At 38.1% G+C, this 25,427-nt stretch overlaps 2 protein-coding genes across 6 annotated transcripts; one reads left to right on the forward strand and one right to left on the reverse strand.

Annotated features, from left to right (window-relative positions):
* Positions 1-2,834: 2,834 nt before the first annotated feature.
* atp5f1d (ATP synthase F1 subunit delta) lies at positions 2,835-7,385 on the reverse strand. Of its 2 annotated transcripts, none has more exons than XM_056758769.1 (5): positions 7,146-7,385; positions 5,821-5,974; positions 5,417-5,505; positions 3,116-3,254; positions 2,835-2,965 (listed from the first exon to the last, which is right to left on the reverse strand). In XM_056758769.1, the coding sequence occupies exons 1-4, from the start codon at positions 7,257-7,259 to the stop codon at positions 3,132-3,134; spliced, it is 480 nt and encodes a 159-aa protein (XP_056614747.1). In that variant the 5' UTR covers positions 7,260-7,385; the 3' UTR covers positions 2,835-2,965; positions 3,116-3,131. The 2 variants fall into 2 exon arrangements, with proteins under 2 accessions (XP_056614747.1, XP_056614746.1); XM_056758768.1 differs by having other exon boundaries at positions 2,835-2,969; positions 7,146-7,384.
* On the forward strand, positions 5,892-25,427 carry cbarpb (CACN subunit beta associated regulatory protein b). Of its 4 annotated transcripts, none has more exons than XM_056758765.1 (10): positions 5,892-6,027; positions 10,759-10,980; positions 13,678-13,823; positions 15,389-15,468; positions 15,667-15,829; positions 16,452-16,623; positions 17,787-17,939; positions 18,932-19,166; positions 20,451-20,640; positions 21,219-25,427. In XM_056758765.1, exons 2-10 carry the CDS (start codon positions 10,933-10,935, stop codon positions 22,630-22,632), a joined length of 2,601 nt encoding a protein of 866 aa, XP_056614743.1. In that variant the 5' UTR covers positions 5,892-6,027; positions 10,759-10,932; the 3' UTR covers positions 22,633-25,427. The 4 variants fall into 4 exon arrangements, with proteins under 4 accessions (XP_056614743.1, XP_056614745.1, XP_056614741.1 ...); XM_056758767.1 differs by lacking the exon at positions 5,892-6,027 and adding an exon at positions 8,096-8,304 and having other exon boundaries at positions 15,407-15,468; XM_056758763.1 differs by lacking the exon at positions 5,892-6,027 and adding an exon at positions 8,097-8,304.

The raw sequence follows: 25,427 nt of genomic DNA on the forward strand, positions 1-25,427 counted from the left end.
TGCCAGCACTGGAAGGCGTCACACATTTGCATGCGGCAACAGGGCCTTGAGTCAGAGTCCAGGCCTTGTCCAAAAGAGCGTAAGCATTTAAATAGAACTATGTCCGCGCGGGTGGAAACAAGCTTGATGGCATATTTTCCTAGTGCTTCAGTGCAAAGACATGTGATTAGGAAACCATAACGTCACGCTATGTTGGGTAAGGACATGAGGTGACGCAAAGGGTTATTAATCTTAGTTGATGTCTCTGGATATTGTGCAGCCACTTTTATACAACCCAACTAGCGCAATTCAGTATTCAAATGGAGAATTATCATTATTTGTATCATTCTGCAAAACGAATGAACGATTTCTGATATAGAACGTGAAAATTCTTGCCAATGTTCTTTCCAAACAAGGCGTGCTATGATAGGACATACCCATGCACAGACATGCGAGTTAACAGTCAGCTGGGGTTTTCCCAAATTGGTTTTCCATGCAGCGCTTCACGGTTCATTCTGATGCTTCTAAGAGGCAACGTTTTTGCACTTTAGAGGGAAAAATCACAGCTTTTCTATAACTAGGTGTCTGTCCATATCTTACGCAGGAATGTGATGGAGGTGGGGAAGGAAACGTTTTGATCTGTAAGTTTAACGTTTAACGAAACATGAAAACAAACTTAGATCTTGCAGGAAGCTTTTGGATTCGGAAAGTGTAGGGGTAAGACTTTTGGCGAACTGGCATTTCCTGATGCGCCCTTATGAGAGAAACACTGACGTTTGTAAAACTCGCCATCAATATCTTTGATGAACATTTTTTTCTTATAACATCCACATTAAACGACACAACATGCCTTTACTGGAACAGTGCTATATTGTTGCAATACAGGGTTTTGATCTATCAGAGACCACCATACCCACAGGCCAACCACTGATTTAACAACCTCACCCTTTTGGAATTTGATACTTTGCTCTGTGAAACACAAGACCGCCACGAATATCACTGTTTGCCTGAGGGAGCCGAGAAGAGGTTAACCCATCATTTTATGTCTCTCAAGCATGTATATTAGAGCAAATGCTTTTGATTGATTACTTTATCTTTTGGAGGTCTGCATAAACAGTGGCAACTTAAAAATAATACCAGGATTAACTTTATTTCCAGACACGTTTCGGTCAAATTATAGATCGATTCCAGGAAAAAGTTACATAACATTGTACCTTGCCATCCTTATACCAAATACATGTCGGCAACAAAATGTGAACATTATGGTGCATGGCAGGCTTGCAGCGAACATGAAATCTAAGTTTTTCATCTGACATAGCTTGTGCGATTCATACCCGATTGCACGCTCATACAAAGACCCATTGTTGATACCCGAGATGATCAGGGTCACTAAAGCAAAGCTGATAAAGTTCAGCCAGCATGTTTGAGGTGTGCTGTGGATTTGCACGTTCCTTTAAAAAGAAATTCTATTTCTAGACACCTCGCATTTGCTGCTGAGAGTGATGCATGAGGATGTGGTGTAGGGTCTACGTCAGACCGCCGAGACTGACCTACGACCAGCTCCTTCTGTTGAAGCTCCAGCCTTAATCGGTTTCACTAAATGCAGAACCAGCCGCAGATCTGCGCCGACCCGCATGTCCGCGTGGGTGGGAGCGCCAAGCCTTCGCGCCCACCTCCAGCCTGTGTGCAGTATCTTGCAACCACTTGAGAGTCTGTAGCCTCTTTTTGCACAACGCAAGCAAAACAGGGTCAGAAACTTATCTAGGCTTAAAGAGTTGATGGATTGCTACACCTGAGAAAGACTTTTATAACAAAGATTTTGTAACTGCAATCATTAGATATTTAAATCCACCCATATACAGGGATTAAAAGTTCTTTAAGGCATATCGTGTTTTACAAATTTAACAGTATCAGGAATATGTCTTGAAAAGGCAGATTATTGCATTTAAAACATAGAATATATGCAACGTGTAATGTGAGCTGAAGCGTGTGGTTCAACAACCAGCCACATGTAATCCCAAAATCGTACATCATACCGTGCCAAACTCGCTTCTGTCAAAAATACCTTGTGGAAAAACTGAAACGCTAGCCAATAACACATGCCTTCATCGTTGGCAACATCTGAAATTGGTTTTTCTCGCAATTCTGTCCATTTTTCCATCTATTCAAGATCGATTATCACAAATAAACAATCCGTTATGTAGATGTAATGTTCCTGTTTGTGCAAACTGTGCAGTGTGTAAAACAAATTAGATCAACTGGAAAATCTATCATCCAAAAGAAAATTTACAAACAATGTCTCCGTCCTGAAAGCGTTCCCGGCCAATTCTGTACATGTGGAAATTTAGCAAGCTGCAGCATGCTGCCACGACAGACGTTCATAAAGACACATGTGGTTTAGTGTTGTAAAACTTTACAGAAGCAAGCATGTGTCAACTGGGACAAAATCACCCCATACTTAAGCAATTTCTAGATTTTATACTGCTCAAGAACATCGGCTGTCGGTTGGTAGTTTGTTCTGACAGTGTAGAGAAGCTGTATTTCTAACACTGTAGTTGAGTTCGTGGAAAGATATTTTTAAATTCAGCAGGCGACCGATAAAGGAAACTTGAGCGGGAAACACTGCCTACACAAAATTGCTCAAGCTACTATGAACCATGCACAGACAGAAAGGTTAAGCAGTAATGAAGATAAAGTAATATGCTCAAAGCAAAACCCATTGCAAAAGGCTTGGCTATCCTTTAGGCTCCAGCAGTACCATACTGCCCCCTTTCTGCCATGCATAGCACTTCAACCACTTTCATAATGCAAACGTTATGGAAAATAAAAGCAAAAAAAAACGAAGTGGCAACATGTGGTACTTCCAAATAAATTTATTGTTAATTTCATCCACTGTACAAAGCAAGCAAGTATGTCTTGCAGTTTATGACTTCACTGGGGTGGGGAACTGACGAAGCTTGAAACCTTTGCACATCAACAGAATTTCCTACCTGTAAACAAATGACAGGAACAGACTTTCATGAATTGATATTTGACAACAGTGAAGAACACAGACATGCACATGAAAAGAAACTTGTCTCATGTAGGTTGTGTGGTTTCAGATCTTGTTAGAAAGCAGTGTGCTTTAGATACAAACCTACACATGAAGTAGTTTACTCCAATGCCTTGACGATTGCCTCGTTGGTTTCTATGCTGATAAGAACCTCCACCCTGGCTGCCTCATCTGAAGCTCCGGATAGTTCTGACTGGGCTTTCTCCAGGTTAGCTTTCGCCGCCTGTGCAAAATAGTTTAGAGCAATTTTAATGTGAGGCTTACTGTGATATTCACAAGCACTTATATAAAAGTTTAGGGTGATTTGACTAAAATGTTTCTTATAACCCAATAAATCTGTTAATATGAATGCATATGCATAAATGTTTCTGTGAGAGTATTCTGGTAGCCCCAAAAATAATGAATAATAAAATGAAAATGCATGACTTTGACACAATCTAGAAAGTCTGCCTTTCCCATACAATGCATTTACTTGGGAGGTCCGCCGAGGTATATTCATGGAGGCCCAAGTATATTTGGAGTCACTTTTTCTTTATTCAATGACAGGTTGACAGTATCCAATGACAGTATCTGTGATCGAATAACTAGTGGATAAACAGCGCTTATGCGTCTTCTCTCCTTCCTGACTTGTGAGTGGAGCGTGGCCGCATACGCGTCCTCATCTTCTGTGTTCTCATGCACTCTCTCTTCCGATGAGCTCCATGTGTTTGCGTGAGCCCTCGGCCTCTTGTATAAAACTGTCACTTGCATTTAAAATCAAAGCAGCGTTCGTAATACAGCAACACATTGTCGAGAAAGGGCAAACAGCATATAGCCGCACTTTAATGTAGCTGTACTGTATAGTGATTTTGTCCAATGATGTTGTGTTTAAAAACAGAATTTTAGCAGCGGTTAAAGTGACTGCTGATTGCCTCCAGTTGTAAACTATAGCCATGTTCAGAGTTGACTTCTTTTTTAAAGCTGCTAGCTTCTGTTTTACATTATAATACTATGGAGTAAACAGAGTTTTCTCTCATTATTTCTAATATGCCGTGATGACATCACAAATATGTTAGATGGTTAGTGTCGTCACCAGTGCCACAAGTCTGTCAAAATTCTATGGGAAACACCTAAAGTCATACATCTAGAAATGAATGACTTGAAAAGAATAATGAAGAAAAAACTGCCAAATACGAGTCCAGTATAGCACGGAAATTAAAATTTATATATATGAAAAGATCTCAGAAACTAGAAAAATATAAAAATTATCGGGGGAACATTTCTGCAAATCTAAGGGGGAAAGGATGACAACATTAACCCCCATAGTTCTATCTGTGTTACATCATGGTTTTGATTAATCTACTAAACGTTCTTAAATATATATATTGTTTTAAATATTAAAATAAGATTTGTATATGTAGTGTAAAGTAATACAATGACTGTCTTACAAAACTGCATTAATATTTAAGATATTGCAAAAGTACAAGTAAGGATGACAGAGTAAGATTTAAAAAAATTATTCAAAGTCTCTCAGAGCCACTCTAACATTCATAGCTTCTTCAATCGCAATTTATATTTTAAGAGTTCAGCCATTAATGCATTTCTTTACCTCTCAACAGAATTTAAATTTTTGGGTGAACTATCCCTTTGAGCTTAACAATCTGAACAAGTCTAAGTCTGAACAACTGTAGGAGATGCATCACATCGTGAGGTAGTTAACGCTACCCAGCTCTAACCTATAAAACCTGACTTTATAACCCGCGCCATCAATCGGAACACATGTCCAGCAGACCTGAAAAACTCGATATTCTGAAGCACCTTGTAAGAAAACTCATCTGTACAGCAAAAATCGATGCATCTGCTACTTGAACCGTATTCTGCACTAGAATGGCTGTTTTTTCGATGGTATGAGCAAATAAACTTGGCCTTTTTTCTGTGAAGGACATTTGTCACACTGGCGATTACACAGTGTAAAGGCCAAACATAGCTGGGAGTGAAAGGTCTCTCAGTGGGGATTTGACACATCTGCACCACTTCAACGGTGACTGACCTTTCCTTCCTTATTAACCAGCGAGGGCGCGGAGCCCAGCTATCTCTGGGAAGAATAAAAAGAGGCTGTCTATTTATGTGGAACGAATCTGAATGTGCTCTTTATTCAGTGTCGGAAAAAGGGCATGACTGAGAACATCCCATTTGGAATGGCATCATTGTCCACACAGTGCTATGAACAGTCAGCTCAAAATGATTAAGAGGTTACAAACAGAATATTTTCTCATCATATTGATGTGTGGTGGGAGAAGGGGAATTAAGTCAAAGTCTCCTTAAAAACATAGATTTATGTGAATTTTTTCCTTCTTCAGATAATTCCAGGTTTTTCACAAACTATGAGGCTTATCAAATACGTACTGCAAGGTCCAGGGTGTCCAAAGGAAAGGCCTCCTCAGCCAGCAGCTGTACTGAAGAGTCGGCATTGACCGTGACTGATCCACTGCTCACTGCAAAACACGAGACACACCAAATCTGAATTACGTTCCTGTGGCTAAACTGGATATGTATGGCACTAGAAACACCAAGGTCATGGGTTTGATTCAAAAGAAACGCATTATGTAAATGAATGGGAGAGAAACCATTATTTTTCACTTTTCACAAGTGCACAAAAAAATGATGCAAGGCTGACCCCTTCTGGACGCAATTGGTAATGAAAGTACGTATACTTGAATTTCACAGTGCTGGCCACAATAGCAGCCTTTATTCGTTCTTTTATTTTGCAAGCTATTAAATTTATTTTGGTTACTGTAGCTATAACTCACCGAAATACTTTGCAGAAGAGCCGTCATCATTGAAGACAGTGACCACGCCAGGCCGGAGCACCTGCAGTGTGGGAACATGGGCTGGGAGAATACCAAAGGCACCTGTCAATGTTGGGACATCAATCTGTTTAACGCTGACCCCCTTGAAGAACACCTGCAGCAAGTAGAACAAGCATCACACCACCATCTCCAGATAAACACTGTTTGGTATGTTGTAGTTCAAACTTAGTGGTTAAAAATGAAGACGGGCAACCAAAAGGTTAATATACAAAGTGCGTTTTACAATTGTGCTCTTGATCAAAGATCTTAATACAAAGTACTGAGTTGCTTTACACGTAAAAAGAGGTTTGCACACTTTTTGACCTTATTGTTAGTGGGTGAAGATTCTTTAAACCGTTTAAATGCAGCCTTACAAAAAGTTCAGACACAGATGTTTCCAAAAAGGGGCTAAACAGACTGATATTTTCGCACCAAATTGCAAGTCTTACTCCACAAAAGCATTCATTAAGTGTTGCTTAGTTGTCTAAATGCACATAGAAAATAGAGAAAAGTGTTGATTTTTATAGAAAGAAAGCTACATGAATTTTGTAGGGTTTTACTAATCTCTGTGACTTTGAAAGTAAATAAGATTATAATAACTATAAAAACAATATTTCCTGGTTCTATGTGAACATAGGAACTGTGGTCTGATACATTTTAAAAGGGGACGTCAAAAATAACCTAACATCCTACAAAAAAAACGTTATGCACATATGGTGTGCAGCATCTACTTGTTCCAGAAATAAAAAACGATTTGTGTTCTGTACATAATCTGTGACGTAAAAATAAAACTAATAATTAAAAGATGAGAAAATATGCGAAAACTACTGTCTTGAAACTTGTAAGCTGACAACAAATGATCCTGATCTGTCAAAATACAAGTCAAGGTGAATGAGTGCTTTGCAGCAATGCTAACAGTCTGCTAAGCTCAGTCATTCAAATTTGGCCGTCTTTTGCAAGCCAAAAAAACAAACAATTTCATATTTTTCGGAGACCCTGTGCTCATTTAAACACATCACCAGCAAAAAAACAAATAGGATCTAGCCATGGCATAATTTCGACATTTCAAGTGTAACGTTACCCTGACATACACTAGCAACATGCTAGCCCACGAACAGAATCCGTTAAGGAAGTTAACGATACATCACTTCAAATATTGTATCATTTTATAGCATATACATTGCACCTGAACGTATGACGTAACATGTAACAGTAGTTAAAATGGTTAAAGAGCAATGCACTAGCATGTTAGCATGCTGTTTAGGCCAAAGCCGGAGCGTCAGTACCTGTGTCGGAGATGCGAATGTGAAGGACATCTGACCGACAGGCGCGTCGGCATAACAACGCGCGTGTCTGAGCGCGGGGACCGCACGACGGAGAAGAAATCTTGCTGCCATCATTTTTATAACAGAGAAGCGATCAGACCTTCAGAGCACGCAATACACAAGCCTCAGCTTCTCTGTCAGCACAGTCAAGCAGTCACGGTGCGGGGCTGATAGAACAAGGACACGGTCAGGCTTTCCCGTCGAATCTCGCGAGATTTGCGCGCCTGATGGGAAATATAGTTTTTTTTCTCCAAAAGAAGGGCGCACGTTTTGCAGATTCAATAGCGGTTTAAGATTTTAAAACGTTATGCAGAGGGGAATACAGGTGTGGGACTGATAGTGAAAAGGCTTTAATTGTAAATTCTAATCTAATTGCAAAAATCTTTTTTTTAAACAAGGAACATTTTCAATAAAGATCATTGTTTTAAGATTTTATTTATTTATTTTCCGAAATTTTAACAGAATCCTACTAATTTTGTACCTTATATTGTTAATGTGTAGACAAAGATGCTGTGTGTGACACGACCAACAGAGGGCGCTCAGTCAATATAATTTAAAATTCAATTCTTTAAATTGATCATTTTATTTTCCAGATTATCTAATACGTCAATATGTAAAAACTATTTAAAAGATTTCAGAAACATATGTGTTACGTCGCACGTTCCAACCGTGAGACTCCGACTCCAGTAACGTAATCCACCTCAAATATTTCTTCTGCACATGTGAAATGAAAGCCATGACGTGCAGTGCTTTCAATTCAATGCATCTACATTTTTCACGTTAAACTGAACTCCATCTTCGCTATTAGATGCGCCCATTGAGTTGAGACCGCATGGGGATGCCCGTTCCTTGGAGGATTTTTCTCTGACTCAAATGGGGGATTACCTCATTTCCATAACATAATCGGAGGACGAGGGCGTGATAGACGCTTTTGATATGTAACGCTATACCTCACATTGACGTCACGACATGTTCTTCTCACTGGGTGATGGGAGAGGGGGTGTGTTTAACGGGGGACTTCATTCATAAATACAAAAAGCTTTAAATGCACAAATTAAAGAGAAGATCGGGGAATCGTTGGTGAGATTGTTGTCTCATGGACCACACGTATTACAGTTAGGTGAGTTGGCATTGCCTTTGTTTTACCTCCTGCATTGTTTCTTGTTTTGGTGTCTCACAATGAAATCGTGTTTTATTGCAAAAGGAAAATGCTTATAGGCTTTGCTCAGCCTATATCATGTTTAAAAAGGATGGAAAGGAGCATTACCGGTTTAATCCAAATTAAATCCATTCATTTTGCTTCGTATCGCCTGTCTATGAATGCGCAGCTGTCTACATTATTAATGCGTTTCATCAGTTTCATAATATCGAAAAATACAAGCGTCTAATTTATCAGAAACATTTCTTCAATAGCCTAATGCGAACCTATACGCAGAGTCTACCGAGGAAGACCAGAGGAGCATATGTTGCATAATATCTCTGAACATTACAATAATCCTCCACTGTAGTTTAAGACTGTTTTATATTATTTTATTGTCAATTCAAAAGTGAGGAAATACCGTGATGATGTATGTTGGTTTAAACTTTCTTTTGACAAGTCCATGTTGACATCTTTTTAGAAGATGACTACATTGCACGTTTTGTCAATATTTGATATGACAAATCTAACCTCAATGTATTGGCGATGGCACAAGTAATGATTCTGCAATGCATTCTTGGTGTCAGTTCAAGTATAATTACTGTAAACAGTAAAACTTTTCACAGTGTATCAAACATAATGTTATATACGTATTGTTATGTAAACACTAAATATTATGTTTGCAGTAAAGCAAGAATGCGGGCAGTCCTACATTCACTGTCAGTGACAAAACACAGATATCTGTGAATGTCATCACATTTGAAGAGATAATCCGGTTGAGTCTCTTTTGGTTTGTTTCCCGTAAAATGTCCTTGTAAAGATTTGGCAGCATTATGCTTCCAGATGCAAAAAATACTGTAGCTTCAATAATTTTTGAGACATTTAATGCTAAAAATTCAAAGAGAGACAGCGCGAGAAATAAAATCCTAAAAACAGGTAGGTGGGCAGAAGCTAGACGAGCATGCAGTAAGAGCTGAAAGCTTTGCAGTCAGACACTGTTGAACACACCGCTCTCTCTCTCTCTCTCTCTCTCTCTCTCTCCCTCTCTCTCACACACACACACACACTTACACTGCCTTTAGAGATGTGAGAAGAGGCAACTTCGCAACAGTAAAGAAGCGAGGACAAATACAAACAGCATTCTGTTTGTTGAAAGCTGCTTTGGAGGTGAGTGCGCAAGTAAGAGAGGGTTTTATGGTTTGAAAGGAAACCTGCAGCGATAATGGTATTATCCGAGAATAGAGGAACATGCTGTCAGGCCTGAGTCGCCGGAGAGCCAGAAACATCTCAAGATAATGGAAAGAGGAAGAGTAAAGAGCAAACGAAAGGGTGGTTTTGGGTGGAAAAGGAATCCGGTGTGATGCAAATTGCTTTTCTTTTACTGTTGCATCTTGGAAGCACTGTAGGACTGCATGAATTCGATTCATTTAATGGAAGGGTTAATCCAAAAATGAGAAGAGAAATACGTTTTATTCAACCTCTTGTTGTTCCATTACACATGTATGATCTTTGAACAAAAAAATTGTAGCACACAACAGTGGTATATAGAAGTGCTGTTTTGGCTGTTGCTCCTGCATAGCACTCTACGATCGGTCCAAGTAATCGAGGGTTCTGAGCATATTCACCGGAAATACCATGAATAGAGCCCATTATGAAATGGGGACTGAGGTTATCAATCTTTAAAAGCACCTTATAGATTACTTCATCTTCCAAACTCATGTGGTGGGGGTAAGAATACTAAATCTAGGTTGTACTGCACTGAAATATTGTTTTTTTATAGTGAATAGATGGATTTGTTTTCAACTTTATCTCACAGGAATTCGTAAGTATTGTACAAGAAGACCAATTCACATGAATTCGGTGAATCGTATAAAATGTACGACAAAAGCAAAATGTAAGCCTCTCTCCTAACCCCACCCAAATGTACACTGTGAAAAATGCAATTATTATTATTAAAATAATAAAAAAATCTTGAAAATTTGCGTTGTTTTTCTGTAATTTGATGCTTTTTCCCATATTTTAATTTTTTTCTCAAAGCCTGTTAAAAGAGTAAAATTACATTTTTAAAAATTGTATGTGATTTTCTTTTTTTGGAGTGTAATGTCACAGGTTCGAAAGTAAATCACACTAAAACGTACGAAGAGGATCATACGAATTTGTAAAATACTTACAAATTCCCATGAGATTGCTAAATTTGTTTCACAAAACCACTTTGAATAATCCGTTTTTTGGTCAATGAACAAATGAACAACAATTTAACTTTGTTCATTAAACAGTCTTATGAAGGAATTTTGTGATACCATTATGGTGTTGATAGTAGTTTGAAACCTATTCCTCGTTTATTGTGGTCACAACACAAGAAAAATTGATTTGATTGCATTCGTTCCTCTAATGTGTTTACATGCAGAAATTGTATTCTGTCTTTTTGTTTCACAGAAGAACACTTCTGGTATTTGCTGAAAAAACTGATGGTTCAGAGATGCGTTCATTTCACTTTCCAAAGGAGAAATGGAAATCAAGTCCTTCTTTAGTGCCATAACCAGCTTCAAAGCAGCCGCCTGACTTCCTGTACTGCCTTCCTCAGGGGGGACACTCTCTCTGTCTTGGACCATGAGCAATGACTCTGCCCTATGGAAAAACCTTACAGATCACTCCACAGTAAGTTTTTTGTGCCTCTCCTTCCTGTGCTGCTCGCTTTCATTACCCCCGTTCTCCCTCTTTACAGCAACATCTCCAGAAATGCAAATTGAAAATATCCTGTCCTGTGCCCCTTGTAATTGGATCCATCACAGTGTCTAAGCAAATTAGAGAACTTTGAGTCAGACCGAATCTATTGCACTCAGACGATAGCGCATCAGAACCCAGAATTACTGTCAGGAACTTCAATTACCGGAATAAACAGCATCATTTGATTAAGGGATGTGCTTTGCAGAACAAGAAAAGTATTTTGGACCTTCTCTAAGATGTTGATGTGACTTATAACCAGACAGCTCAAATGGCTTTCGCGGTGATCTCCTCGGCACTAAAAATAAAATTCTTTGGCTTTGTGAAGATTTGAGATGATCCTACTTTTCAGGAATCGTTTTGAATATCGAACACTTCGCAAATGTAAACTCTTGTCCAGCAGCGCCTCTGTTTTTTTAATCTTACTTAATTTCGGACAAGAGTTTTGCCAGGTTCCCAGGTTGCCATGGTTCTAAGTAGGGTTCTTCAAACTTCTTGGTGCTACATTATACTGTATAAGTTCTTCACGTTTTTTTAAATGTTAAAACATTTGAACTTTATATTAAGGTTCACCAGATAAGCATTTTGTTTTTTAAGACACCAAGCAAACTGGGGTATGAGGACCCCTATGCGGCTGCAAGGAAATAACTTATTTTTTTTTTTTAAATATGCCTAAATGAATTGTAAATAAGGCTGAAATATGTAAGTAAAGTACAAATTGTAATCAAATGTGAGTAAAATTATATTTAATAAATAAAAATGTTCATGATTAATAAGTAAACTCATAAATAATAGTACATTTAACAGAATATCACATTAATGATAAGAAAACAATATAATAAGGCAATATACATATTTTTATTTAAACTAAAGAAAAAAAGTCTATATATTGAGTCTTTAATCTGTTAAATTTTAGGATCATTGTTTAACTGATCAAACTGTCCCCTTAATTTACTTACATTTGCAACGGCTTACAATAATAATTTAGAAGTTGAGGTGTCAGGGACTATTTCGTTGGATTCAGATTGATGTCAAGTAATTCACAGTTTAGGTTTCAAACAGAGATAGCGATAGTTTGCATAAATCTGGTTTGTGCATATTCTTTTAGTTTAGTTACTTTAAATACTCAAGGTGAAACTTTCCTTTCACAGTTCTCCGGTTCTCCTCCTAGTACAATTTTTGCTCTTGTTGAGCTGGGTTAATGGTGGACTGCCCCGATGATTAACCACCTGCTGGGATTAATACAAAACTAGTGCAGAGTTATCAGTCCTCCTACCTGTCCAAATTAGAACATAATAGTCGCCGCTCTTAAAGGTAACAATGGCTTCTGGGTAATTATTAATATATAATTCTGGGTAATATAGCCCACGGGCTCTTGTTCTTATGCACTTATTAGCATTCTTTCCATTATGTACCTCTGAAGATGACAATTAAGCAGGTGGTGAGGTGAGACATGCTGTACACTTTTGTGCTTTGATGTCTTTGAGAAAGAAACCATATGTGTTATCTTCACTTATCTCTGCGGTGTAGATCTCCACCTCTTAAATATTTTTAACCTCATCTCGTAGCCTTTGGGAGAGAGAAGACGTGAAATCTTAATTTAGAAACAAACCCTCCTCGCAATGGTTCCTAACCGTACCAGCGGCCCACTAGGATCAAGAGAAACTGAGCTTTATGTATTATACAGTAGCTTTAGCCTATAGGGCAAATTTTGAACAAAGAGTTTTCATGTTCAAGGGATAGTTCACCCAAAAATAAAAATTCGGTCATCATTTACATCACACTACTTTTTGATCTGATGAACACAAAGAGAGATATTTGGAAGAATGACACCAAACAGATATCATCCCCCATTGACTTCGATTGTATTTTTTTGGGGTTACTGGCATTCTTCCAAATAACTCTCTTTGTGTTTGCCAGAACAAAGTAAATTATACAGGTTTAGAACAATCTGAGGGTGAGTAAACAAGGACAAATTTTTCTTTTTTGGGTGAACTATACCTTTAAAACCGATTCAGGGTTCTGTAAGTATACTCCACACAAATATATCACAAATATATTCTGGGTTAAAATATGGACAAACCCAACTGCTGGGTTTAAAAGTAACCAATGCTGGGTTATTTTAACCAATTTTTGGTTCAAATAGAGCAACTTTTTGATAGGGTTTGTCCATATTTTACTCAAACATGGGTTGAAACAACCCATGATCTTTAGAAGTAGTCAATTTTTTACGTTTTTTAGTTTCTAAGTTTAAATTGATATAAATTAATTAAATTATACAGTAAGTTATTTTTTAGAAGCAGCTTATTTATTTTTACTGAATTTATTTTTCTTCATTTAAAAGTTTTTTTATTAGTATTTTTTTATTTTAGTTCATATGTTATATAGTTTTGTGTGTTTTTGATAGAAACAAAAAAATAGAAAAATCCAATTGCCTAAGCAAGAAGTGAATTTTAACAGCTTCTGTTTCTGCAAGTTCTGCCGTTTCAACTGGTTACAGAATTGGTGTAATGTAAATTAAAGTCATGAGATTTTACTCAGAAACGGAATTTCCTCTTAATAAGCCATTGTTACTATTAAATTGAGTTTCGAACTTCCAGACTGACTGTCCTTTCTGTGGTGTTTGTCAAGGATGGCCCCCCGTCATCAGGGACACAGAATGGCTATGTTCTCCTGCTGGTCCTGTTGTCCATCTTTGTCGGGGGGACGCTGGTCCTGCTCTCTGTTCTTCTGATCGTCTGTCGCCGCTGTTGTGAAGGGGACAGACGCCATGCATGGTGAGATGAACGCCTTTCAACCCACACATATGCTAACATCTTACAGTATAAACATCCTTATTGGCCCTAAAAGAAATCAGTAACCATCAAACGTTATCCGTTTAATTTGCTAGTCAAATAGGAAACTCCGCCCACACTTTTGCCAATGGCTGAAAGCTACCAGTTTTCTAAATGGCTACCATGGCAAGCATTTTTTGGTAAACCTAAGGATATCACAGATTTTTTCTAAAAACAACCACGTTAGTGACATCTGGCAGCTAGTAGTAATATTGTATATAACATGGGATACAAAAAATAGCACAGCCAATGCGTTTGATTCGTTGGCACATCAACATCCGATTTTGGCAGATGATGCATATTGTATCACTGACTAATTTTACAGAATTCTTAAAGCCGTAATAGAGATTCAACTGGAATAAATGGATGTTCCGTAAAGCTACAGGCTTTCAAACCCCAAAATGCACATTTGTCAGCTTGGCCATATTTCTCAGCGACGGCGAGAGGTGTGGAGTCTGCCTGCTCTCCGGGCAGCCTAGAGGAGTGCAGGCTCACACAAATGACAAGCATAATGAGATCTCATACCAGCCATCAGCCGTTATAAATCACTCCTGGTGCGGTGGAGTGCACTCTAGCCGACACCCACTAAAACACACATTCACTGTGGTTACAGCACATTTCCAGTTTCTCATTACCATGCGATGCCTCATGGCAAATGAAACGGCATTTTGTTGCAATAAACCCACTGTCATGATTGTGCCCATCACTTGTCATTTATTTAGACGGCGGCACTGGGTACAATTGTATCATTCCCAAAATAATCTCAGAAAGACTGATATAGTAAATGTTGAGGACCCTAATAACTCAAGTGCAGTCGGGGGGATTTTTGCTTTTTAAAATAGTCAAGTTGGTTTCAGGTGTTGAAAGGAGAAGGACATATGCTTTAGAAAGGAAAATATGTGTTGTGCAGAACGAGTCACGAGTGTTTTCGCTCTGTTTAGAAAAGAGCCTGAGGAATTTAAATGTATCTGCTGAAAGTGATTTTGTCAATGTGTAGGAGCATGTTACTGTATAGATGGCCTCAAAGGTAACAAACTCGAGCTTAAAGACACAACATTTGAATAAAAGTCTAATAACAAAACACTTCTCCCTTAAAAGGTGATGTTGATTGAATTAAATTAATAATATTATAAATTGTATTTATTAATAATTATCTTTGACAAAACACTTCACACAGAAATAATACTATGCAAAAGCAAATACACCACAATTCACTCACAAAATAACTGAAGAAAAACAATACATATAATAAAACCTTGGTAGGACTTTTCAAAATAAAAGTTTTTTGTTATTAAACAAAAGATCTTAAATGTGTTCAATTGTCCATACATATATCTTTTTTGAACGTTTTATAGAATCTTTTATCGTTTTATATGAAATAATGTCTAAGGACTTTTGTCTCAAGGGGGAATATTTGAGAATGACCCAGCTATGTACAGTATGTGATGAATGAGATGAGCGAGATTGACTTAAATGTAAATTTGACTGATTACATGTTTGCATTGAAGGTTCATTCTTTGCCTCAGGGCTAGTGATGATGCTGAGAAAAGTAATACCACCTATATCGAAGAGGCCCAGCCAGTTCATGGTAAGAACTTCACCATCATACTGCCATTGCAAACAAATGTATATTATAATGGAATCCAAATACTTTACATCGCAAGCAATGGCTTTAAATGTAAATGTTACGTTTTTAATTCATACTTCAGCAACTGAAGGCAGTATGCAAGACACACACACATCAAACACACAAATCCACTGGTGTAATCTGTCTCGCTCCACACAGAGATTACAATTCGTGTCGATGAGTCAGACTGCCTGTCGGCAGCCAGCTCCCACGACATGGAGACTGAGCGTTTCCTCTCCACGGGCACCATGGGCCGCCGGGTCTCCTTCAACGAAGCGGCACTCTTCGACCACAGCAAGAAGACACAGGAGAAAGGTCGAAGGTCAGACGCCAACGCTCTCATACCACCCACTCCAAACACACAGAGCTCCTATTCACAGCGGTTACTGCCGCAGCAGACTACAGCTCTTATTATTCATTTATACATGCAGTTCACATGTACAGATTCCATTTACATATGCTGACTAATAAAAAAAAAAAATATAGGGTTTTTTGGTAAAAAATTATATGAATGTGTTTTTATGTGTATTTGATTGCAAACATAAAAATATTTTTACAGTAATTTTAAATCTAGTTATTCATATTTTGACCTGAACAAATTAAAAAATATATAATAAATGCATTTGAACAAATACAGTCTTTTAACTGACTAATAATCCTGACTTGTTAAGATTTTTAAATCTTTAAAGAAATAGAAAAATGTATTGTCTTATTCAATAATATAATTTTAAATGAAGTATAAAATGTGATAAATTGTGAAAGCATTTAAAAAGAAATATTTCTGTTAAACTTTGACTTATGTATACAATTATTTTATTTATTTAATTTTGTAACATACTGTACCTTTCAGACTTTATATACAGTAGAATGTGCTCGGTACCTCAGTTGTAGAAAATGTCAAGCTGTTCATGTTTGTAACATATCTCCGCTCTCTCTGACCTCAGGTACACGCTCACGGAGGGCGACTTTCATCATTTGAAGAATGCGCGCCTCACCCACCTCCATCTCCCTCCCCCCACCCTGCAGATACTCACCATCCATGAGTGTGAGTCATCCGAGAACAGCATTGCCATGACAACGCGGGCCGTCGCTAAATCCAGCCTCTCAATTTTTCAGGTGACAGTCGCATTGCTCTGGTTACAGAAGCTGGAATACTGATGTCAGTCATAACATAGACAGCATGTGAGGGTGTTTATTCTAGGTCACTTAAAAACATTGAGGTCATGATTGATGGCGTCAGACTGAAATTATGTGATACATTAGGAGAAGCTTATGGATTTAATGTATCTAGATCAGGGGTTTTCAGACTTTTTGGTCAGCTGAGCCCTTTTGACCAAAATCATTTACTTGAAGTACCCACTGAGAGGTATGCCATACTCCCCCTGGGGAAGTAAATATTTCAATACTTTTCATAGTATATTTTCACCTTAAAAACCTTATAAATAGTAATAGTATTTTATATAACCATTGTTATTTCAAACGGCTTCAAACATACATACATATTATGTTTTTATGGCCTAATGCCCACCACTCCAGGCCGCTTTAGCATTGGAATGATTTCTTTATGCGATGACTTTCAATCACAATTCACCTAGAAAGTTTGATTCTGGGCTTCCGTAATGGAGTGACAACACATTTGACTTCGCTCAAAACAATTATTTCAAAAATGAAATGTGAAGCAAAATGTACTAACTATATTGTACACTATCTTGGCTAGTCAAGTAGTAGCCACGATTTAGCTTCTGGCAAACGTTTGCACCATTACTGTCGTCACTCAAAATATGATAAAAGTCAGCATTATTATTATTCAATGTAATAGTATTCTGTAAATAACAAAGTAATTAAGCAGATAAATGTCAACATCGATTTGACGTTGTTAAGTCTTGCGCCACCTGCTGAATATTCAAACTAAACCTATTGTTTTGCATTTAATGTAGTTTGGGGTGTTTGTTTGGTATAATGCTCTGTACAAACCCATGTAAGCTGATAAATTATAAATTAGGACTGTGTCACCTATAGAGGAGGCGCTTATTTATGTTGTCTATGGGATGGCCATACTGTGTGTGATAGATTACATTGGGAAGGAAAAGAAATCGCACTGTCAGTGGTTTCAAAGTTTGTTTTGGATGCCTCGGGTGGTCCTGATGAGAGCTACACTATTGGGTTGAAATGAACCTACCTGCCTTATGGTATATATATAAAAAGATGAAATGATTAAATGAAGAAATTACTTGATTTTGAGTTGAATTTTTTCATTATTGTGTTTGTCACATGGACAGCCACCATTGTGTTCACTGCCCCAGACTGCCCTGATCAGTAGAAGTCTCAGCCCTAGTTCTGCCCTTCCTGGCGATGCTCTCAATTCTGTTGTGGACACATCGTTCTGTCAGAGTGTCACAACAGCTGGTCCTAAACCCTCCAGCCCATGTCTGGTGAGTAACAAACACTCACTTCTGACATATCACTTACAGCTCTGCATGATAAACACAAATTTCACAAATGAATAACCAGTTACAAAGGTTATTAGTGTCACAGCTACATAATAGCATTTGATGTCATTGTAAATGACAAACAAGTGCGGTCAAAACCGTGATGAGATCGATTAATCATGATCAAAACCGTGATTCCAAAATAATCATTCATATCATTTGTTTGTGTGGCGTGTAAATGTACACGTATATGTAAATAAACAATATACACGTACAATTAATATATATATGTATGTATAGTTCATATTATTCATTATACGTGTATGTTGTTTATTTACATATACGTGTAAATTTACTAAATAATATAATTTTCTGTACTCTTCATACATATACATATATATATATATATATATATATGAAGAGTTTGGTTCCAAAATGAGATTAAAATTGTTAAAAAATCATGTATTTTTATTGTACATTCCAGTGAATATCAATCAAACTGCAGTTAGCTTGTTTTGAAAAATAAATAAAGCTAACTAACACAACAAAACACTATAAAATCATGATTTTAGATTTTTCTTAAACCGTTCTCATTTTGGAACCAAACTCTTCATATATATTTATGCATAATCTGAAGTATATGTAAATATGAATGTGTATATTTATGTAAGTATTTGTTTCATACACAAATGTATGTGAGTGCATTTCAATAAATACATGCCACACACAAATACTATATTACCACAAACATGTATTTTGAAAGGATTTAACAGCACTGCTACAAACACACATTACTGCACATCTTATATATTATTTTGACATTAAATTGCTGCATTGCTTAAAAAATATACTGTATAAATATAGTGTACTGCTCCCAAATAATTGGATTTCTGTCTTAATCTCTTACAACAAGTGATTTGTTGTTAATATTACATTTTTGTTGTTATCTCATGTAATATTGAAGTTATATTTTGTAATCATGCCAACAAAAACAGATGGAGGTGAGAGGAGGAGTGGTAAGGACCGCAGGCATCATGGGTAATGGCAGAGAGGGTGCGTCAGGCTCGGTCACAGCCCTGTCGTGCTCTGGAGGGACGCTGCAGGGGCCCATGCAACAGTTCTTCACCAAGCTCCGGCGACACGCCAGTCTGGAGGGAGCAAGTCCTTATTTTAAGATCAAGAAGTGGAAGTTTGACAGCAGCCAAAGAGCTTCAAGTCTGGACATGAGAGGTGAGTGGACACCTCCGGGAGCATTGTGGGAATATTGCTATTATTCTGAATATAAAGAGGATTTGGTTAATTGGTTTTGTTAGATATAATAGCTCATTGCTTTTAATGATTTGCGCCATTGGCTGTAAGCTTTTTGAGCAAATGATATTATTAAGTATGCCATTGCTTCTTATCAAAGATAGCTAATAGCACTAAATAAATTAATAATTAAACATAAATGTAATCAAACATAGCTCTATGCATATAAATTTATATAATATATTTTGATTTATGTCCTCTCAGGTCTGTCAGGTCTAAAAGAAGTGAGATATCACTGCTCTGGAGCTGAAAAATTCAGGCAGTAAAATGAACCTTTGACAATAAAACACATAATTATTATACATTATATTTCTGTAGCGATCCGTTTTCTATAACCTTAGGGGATGCAAAGCAATATTAAACATTTCTTTGCTTTTCATTTAGCTCCAGTGTTGCGTTTTACCTTGGAAATGATTGAAAACCTTATTGGAGTTTTATTGCCTCCATATAGCATTGAAGAGATTCAGAATCAGACCTTGGCTTTTGTTTGTGTGTAACAGACTATAGAATAATCTCTCAGCCAAGACGAAGCTGCTGTATTTGACTGCCAAAACTGGCGCTTAAGCAGATGGCCGGTTGACGCAGGGCTCTCTCTATATTCAAACCATTTTTATATACAAGGTCAAATATTAACATTCAGTTATATAAATTTACATTTAAATGTAATTTACAAGATGTCTAAATATAAATTTATATGATCCATATTGCTTAAATATATACATTTATGTTTTTGTATTTCTACATATACTGTAAATATACTCGCCAAACAAACATAATATATAAACACAAGCATTTATTTTCAAATCGTGATTAATCTTTTCATAAATAGGAAAAAAAAAGTAATTTAACATTTTTAAGGACTTAGAAGGTAAATATATTTTAAAACATATATTATTTCTTACTTTACAGATTGAATCTCACACTTTTGCCTCTCTATCGCCCTCTCTGTTTGATACAAAATTACAGCTCACTTTTTAAAAAGTTGAGCTTACTGACATTTTTTTTTATTTTTTATTAATACTCATCTAAGTTTTGGAGTTTGGATAACTAAATCTTTTTAAATTCAATGTGGGAAGATAAATTTTGTAAAAACACTGAACTGTTCTTTCACTGTATGTCAGCTGTGGCCATGCATTTATAATCTTTTTGCCACTTCCCACACTTTTTTAAACCCATGAGCTGATCATCTAAATGTTGTCCTCGCAGGCTCTCCCAAACGGAGACAGTTTCAGAGGCAGCGTGCAGCCAGCGAGAGCATGGACCAGGAGGAACACGACGCCAATCACATTGACCTCATTCAGTACATCGCACGCACTAAGGACGTCACCTACTGCCCCACCCGGCCCAGCCCGCATCTCCTGTCACCCCCCTCCACACCCCCACCCTCCCTCGGCAGGTATCTTTAATTGCCTCGCTCATGCATTTGCTATACCAACCATCTGCCCTCACGCCTCATACGGCAAAATCCATTCCATGCTGGATTGATCTCACTGATAGCATTGAGTTATCACGCCATCATCGGTTACGTTTTCAGTAGGTTCATGCTGTGCCTTAGTAACAGAGATTTGCTTTGGGGGATAGAAGACGTTTAAACATTTCATGCGCTGATGTCTACTTAAGTTAAATCAACTTAAGTTATTTTTAACAAATGGTTACAATTTTTCCTCATATGTTTTGCATTATGATCCGTGAAGGTCAATATGCACAGTTTCAACATTAATATATTTGTTTATTTTCGCGTAGTTATTAAAACCGATATTTGTCGCTGTGTTGTGGTCTTGTTAAATCAACCACCACAGTGAGTCACAACCATCTGTACATTAAGAAAGCAGATGTCTCCTTTAACATCTTTCAATCTGAGCTCAAAGTTCTTACAAAATAATCCGATCCAATCTCTTAAAAATAGACACATCCACATAAATATGATCTCATAAAATACTGTGAATTTTACTTTTTACATTTGCTGTTCTCCAGGTTAGAGGTGGAGGTGATGGTGGAGCCCAGCTGCAGCCGAGCGACCGGGCCGGGTGTGATCGGCCTCCCCTCCGAGCCCTCGGATCTGACAGATCCCAGTCACCGAGAGACCTTAGAACCTCAAACCTTGTACCGCGATATCTGGACTCTTCGTGCCTCCCTCGAGCGGTATGTCTCTTCCGACCAGAGCAGCAACAACGACAGAGATTCGGTCCGGAGCGATGCAGACAGCGTGTGTTCTCTTGGGGGTAGGACTGAGACGGGTGGGCTTCCTAGAGACCCTTCTCAAGATATCGGAGATGAGATGGAGGTGAATGCGGACCTGCCTATAGACGAAGCGGCGGAGAAAAGACGCAAACAGGACAGTTTAGATTCAGAAAAGGGAAGTGATGGAGAATCGGGAAACCGCAAGCTTTTGCAGATGGACAGTGGTTATGCATCTATAGAAGCCCCGTCACGCGCTCCAGAAGAGCTGCGACTGTTTGGAAGCACGAGTAGTAGTTGTAAAGATGGCTCTGCTGTAGAGCGCAGGCACTTTTTCAGTTCCGCATGCAAAGGGACGGTTTGCGAGAGCTTTGATACGGACATCTTCGATGAGGAACTGGAGGAGGAACCTGCTGGTGCTAGCGGTGGCGTAGACGGAGTGGAAACAGACGATAGCGTGATAATTTGGTCCCCCTACGGCCAGATGTTTACTCAACGTGACGTCGAACCTCACCCTCCCGTACTTTCTCGACGCGACTACAGCATCGACGAAAAAACGGAAGCGCTTTTTCAAGAGTTCCTTCGGCACGATCCGCAGTTCGATCAGCAGGAATCTCCGTTACGCTCTAAGCACCGTTCCCGAGTGCACCTGCGCAAACAATGGCAACGTTCCAAGCAGTACAGTGACCCCGGGCAGCGCTTCCAAACGTCTTTCGACCGGTACCGCTCTCCCCTCCGTCGTGGTGAAACCGTCAACTACCCCCTAGAGACTAGCTACCACAGCCCCCTCCCCCGAATCGTAAGTGCCCCCGACGAAGAGAGCATCGAAGGTGCGACCAGTACTCCCGACACCCCCAAAGCGGATCAGGATGCAACGGCAACAGATCTGGAGAAGGACTGTAAGATAAGAATATTTTCTAGCACTGAAACCAGCGGCACTAATAATGAAAGTGAGGTTCTTGAAGCGTTACAGACCCCGTTGGACAGGGAGAACTCGAGTCAAGCGTTGCCACCTTCGGCGGCACTTGATGAAAGTACACAGCTTGCCAAAACAAGCTACGGCCCACAGACAATCATAGACGAGCTAAGTGACAAACTAGCAGCTACCCTCGAAGAACGACTGTACTCGGATCTCCGCAGAACCCGGGAACAGCCTGAGTGTAGTGCAGTGACAGTAACCTACACGTCGCCCGATTACAGTCCGGTGTAGCATGTGGCTCCATTCATCGCTTCATACAGACACACAAATTTTGCTAGACGTTTCGGATCTGGAACAGGTTTGCTTTGGCCATCCACATGCTGTTGAAATCATCGTTGTGTCCAAGATCAGCGGTGTAGGGACGTTTCTTCCATGCCCAGTGTTAAAAAATGGGGATTAAAGCTCTTACCTCACGTTGATCAACATACCACGTTTAAAACAACAACTGAAATGTAATAGTCCTTTTTTATTAAAGCTTTCCATTTAGCTACGTGTGGACTTTGAAAGCCAATATTTCCTCTGCACTAGGTAATCCACTGTGAAATTGGGTGCTATTAGATTTAAGATTATATTTCTATGTGCATGCCTTGAATTTTGTTGCGATGCTGCCTATGTGTTCAAAACCCAATTATTATTATTATTGATATTATTTTCTAATAGTATTTCAGAACAATGGTCCTCAATTTATTTAGCTTTGTTTTGCTTTTTGAGATGTGGTAAAACGAAACACTATTTATTTTTGCCAATCAGGTTTTTATCATGTTGTCAGATTTGGTTATGCAGTATATTGTCAAATTTTCAGTGTTTTACAAATTGTAAAAATGTGGACAGACATGTCTATCATATAGCCGTCTTCTTAAAGAGAGATAGTTTGGATTAGTTAAGTAACGCTAGACACAGTAGCTTCTTCCGTACAGAATCACTGTCATATGAAGCTTTATTTTATTATCGAAAAGGCTTAAACTGCCTCTTTGTGCGATACTGTAATTTCACAACCATATTATTAATATTCTCGTATCTTTAATTGTATCATTTGTTGTGTATTGTTTATCACACGTGAGAATGAGAAGTGAAATATACAGTGCCGAATTGTACAAGGACATACTGAGATCAAACAAATGGGAAAAAGAGTTGCAGTACCGCTTTTTATATAAACAGATAGCGAAATGGCACTCTAGGGGTTTGAGGAAGGCATTGTGTGAGGAAGGCATGCCATTTCTTGCATGTATTGAACTCTTCATTAGCATTAGTTTCATGCAAGGATTACTACAAAGAGAATCTCTAGAGACGTTGGGGGGAAAATGGACAACGAGTCATTTAGAACGACTCCAACTATCCAGCACAAGACCTAACAACATTCAGCTCAATAGGAGATATCTAATAAACTGGAAGCTTAAAGAAAGAAAAAATCTATAAAATTGTGTAGAAAGTAAATAGTCAGTTAAATTCACAGTATTCACATTTACTATTGTGATGGCCATTCATGTTGCTTTGGCAACCTTGTCGGAAGCCTCTTAATGAAACCAAGCGAACCTTTGTCTACAAAGACCCACAATGTCATTATAATAGCTGTCGTCCTTTTAGGGGAATTGTTTGAGCTTTTGAGTGGGATGCTAAAAGCTACAAGGACGAGATGCATTTAAAAACAAAAACTAATTGTACGGCTTAGGCTGCAGCTAAAGTGGCATATCCAGAAATAAACGATAATAAAAATAAAAGACCTTTATTATCTAGGCGAACAATGACTGATGTGCGGGAAGTAATTAACAATGGAGAGAGAGAGAGAGAGAGAGAGAGAGAGAGAGAGAGAGAGATTATATTGTTGATTGTTTCTGGATAAATGAAACGTGCTGACCAACTCACATGAGTACGGGGCCTTCCTGTGTGCTTAAACATTAAGAAAGGTTTGATGGAGCGGGATCTCCGCAGAGCACTTATTTCTTATCACCAGGACACAATTGAATAGTCTGAATTACCTACCCGTGGTTATTAAAAAAACAGATAACAAACAATAGGCTTTTATTGCAGCATGCACGTGGAAATATGACCCAACATGTCCAGATCTTCTCTTTTGTTTTGTTTGCGGTTTTGATGAACTGTAGTCGGTCAGGGCCGACCAAACATGTACAAAGTATAAAGCTGAGTTGTATATAAGCACAAATCATGTCGTTTTACAGGAACTAGAATGGTCCATTGATGAATTATAGTGTATAGATTTGCATGTGATGACATCATTTAGCAGATACGAAATCCAGCACCAAATAAGATGCAGCCATATGTATTTTGTGTGAGTCTGATAATTGAAAGAAATAGACTTGAATATGGTAAAGTATTTTATGAAGTCTGTTATTTTAGCTTTGCTGGTGGATGCGATTTTGTCATATTTCTACAGCTGGGTATATTTCGATGATAGAGAAACTGTTACACTCGATCTTTAAAATTACTTAAACAATCATTTAAAGTCCCCGTGAAAGCGAAAATTGCTATCCTTTTACTTCCGTATTCTGACGCATTTCCGAGCGAATAGGAAGTTCAAAGGAGAAAACTTGTTGGCGTGGCTTGCGTTTTTTAGCTGCGAATTGATTGGATGTATAAAAACCGCTGTTGGTTTTTTTAAATGAAACTATCAGCAGACTGATAGTTGAAGGGAAGTAGTTAACGGATGCTCCGCCCAAGCCATCTTATTTACGTCATTTGAGACGGAGTCTTCAGGGGGGAAGTGTATTTTCTCATTTTAACTGAAGATTACTAGTGTACATGAATTTAAAAAGAAAACTACCCACATTGATAAGCTATTTACTATAAACACTGCAATATTTCATGAAAAAATAAAAATTGTAAGTTTTAATTTCACTGGGACTTTAACCGTAAAGAGCAAGAACCGTTTTCTGAATGTTTGTTTTGTTTATATACCTTGATCTCTTTGTTCTAGATCTATCTATCGAGCCTTGAGGGACCAACCAATCTAAACATTTATTTTCATGTTATGTTTTCCAACTAGTCAATAAAGAATGATGCATAACTTC

Source organism: Triplophysa dalaica, chromosome 10, assembly GCF_015846415.1.
Source record: "Triplophysa dalaica isolate WHDGS20190420 chromosome 10, ASM1584641v1, whole genome shotgun sequence".
NCBI lineage: Eukaryota > Metazoa > Chordata > Actinopteri > Cypriniformes > Nemacheilidae > Triplophysa > Triplophysa dalaica.

What these genes read in the sequence shown, in the direction of transcription:
- atp5f1d (XM_056758769.1), bottom strand. Translation starts at nt 7,259, where the DNA reads ATGATGGCAGCAAGATTTCTTCTCCGTCGTGCGGTCCCCGCGCTCAGA. An exon ending in CATTCGCATCTCCGACACAG is followed by an intron (nt 5,975 to 7,145) that starts GTACTGACGCTC and finishes TACTTGCTGCAG; the next exon opens with GTGTTCTTCAAGGGGGTCAG. An exon ending in CTCTTCTGCAAAGTATTTCG is followed by an intron (nt 5,506 to 5,820) that starts GTGAGTTATAGC and finishes CGTGTTTTGCAG; the next exon opens with TGAGCAGTGGATCAGTCACG.
- cbarpb (XM_056758765.1), top strand. Translation starts at nt 10,933, where the DNA reads ATGAGCAATGACTCTGCCCTATGGAAAAACCTTACAGATCACTCCACA. An exon ending in AACCCTCCAGCCCATGTCTG is followed by an intron (nt 17,940 to 18,931) that starts GTGAGTAACAAA and finishes CAACAAAAACAG; the next exon opens with ATGGAGGTGAGAGGAGGAGT. An exon ending in TTCAAGTCTGGACATGAGAG is followed by an intron (nt 19,167 to 20,450) that starts GTGAGTGGACAC and finishes TTGTCCTCGCAG; the next exon opens with GCTCTCCCAAACGGAGACAG.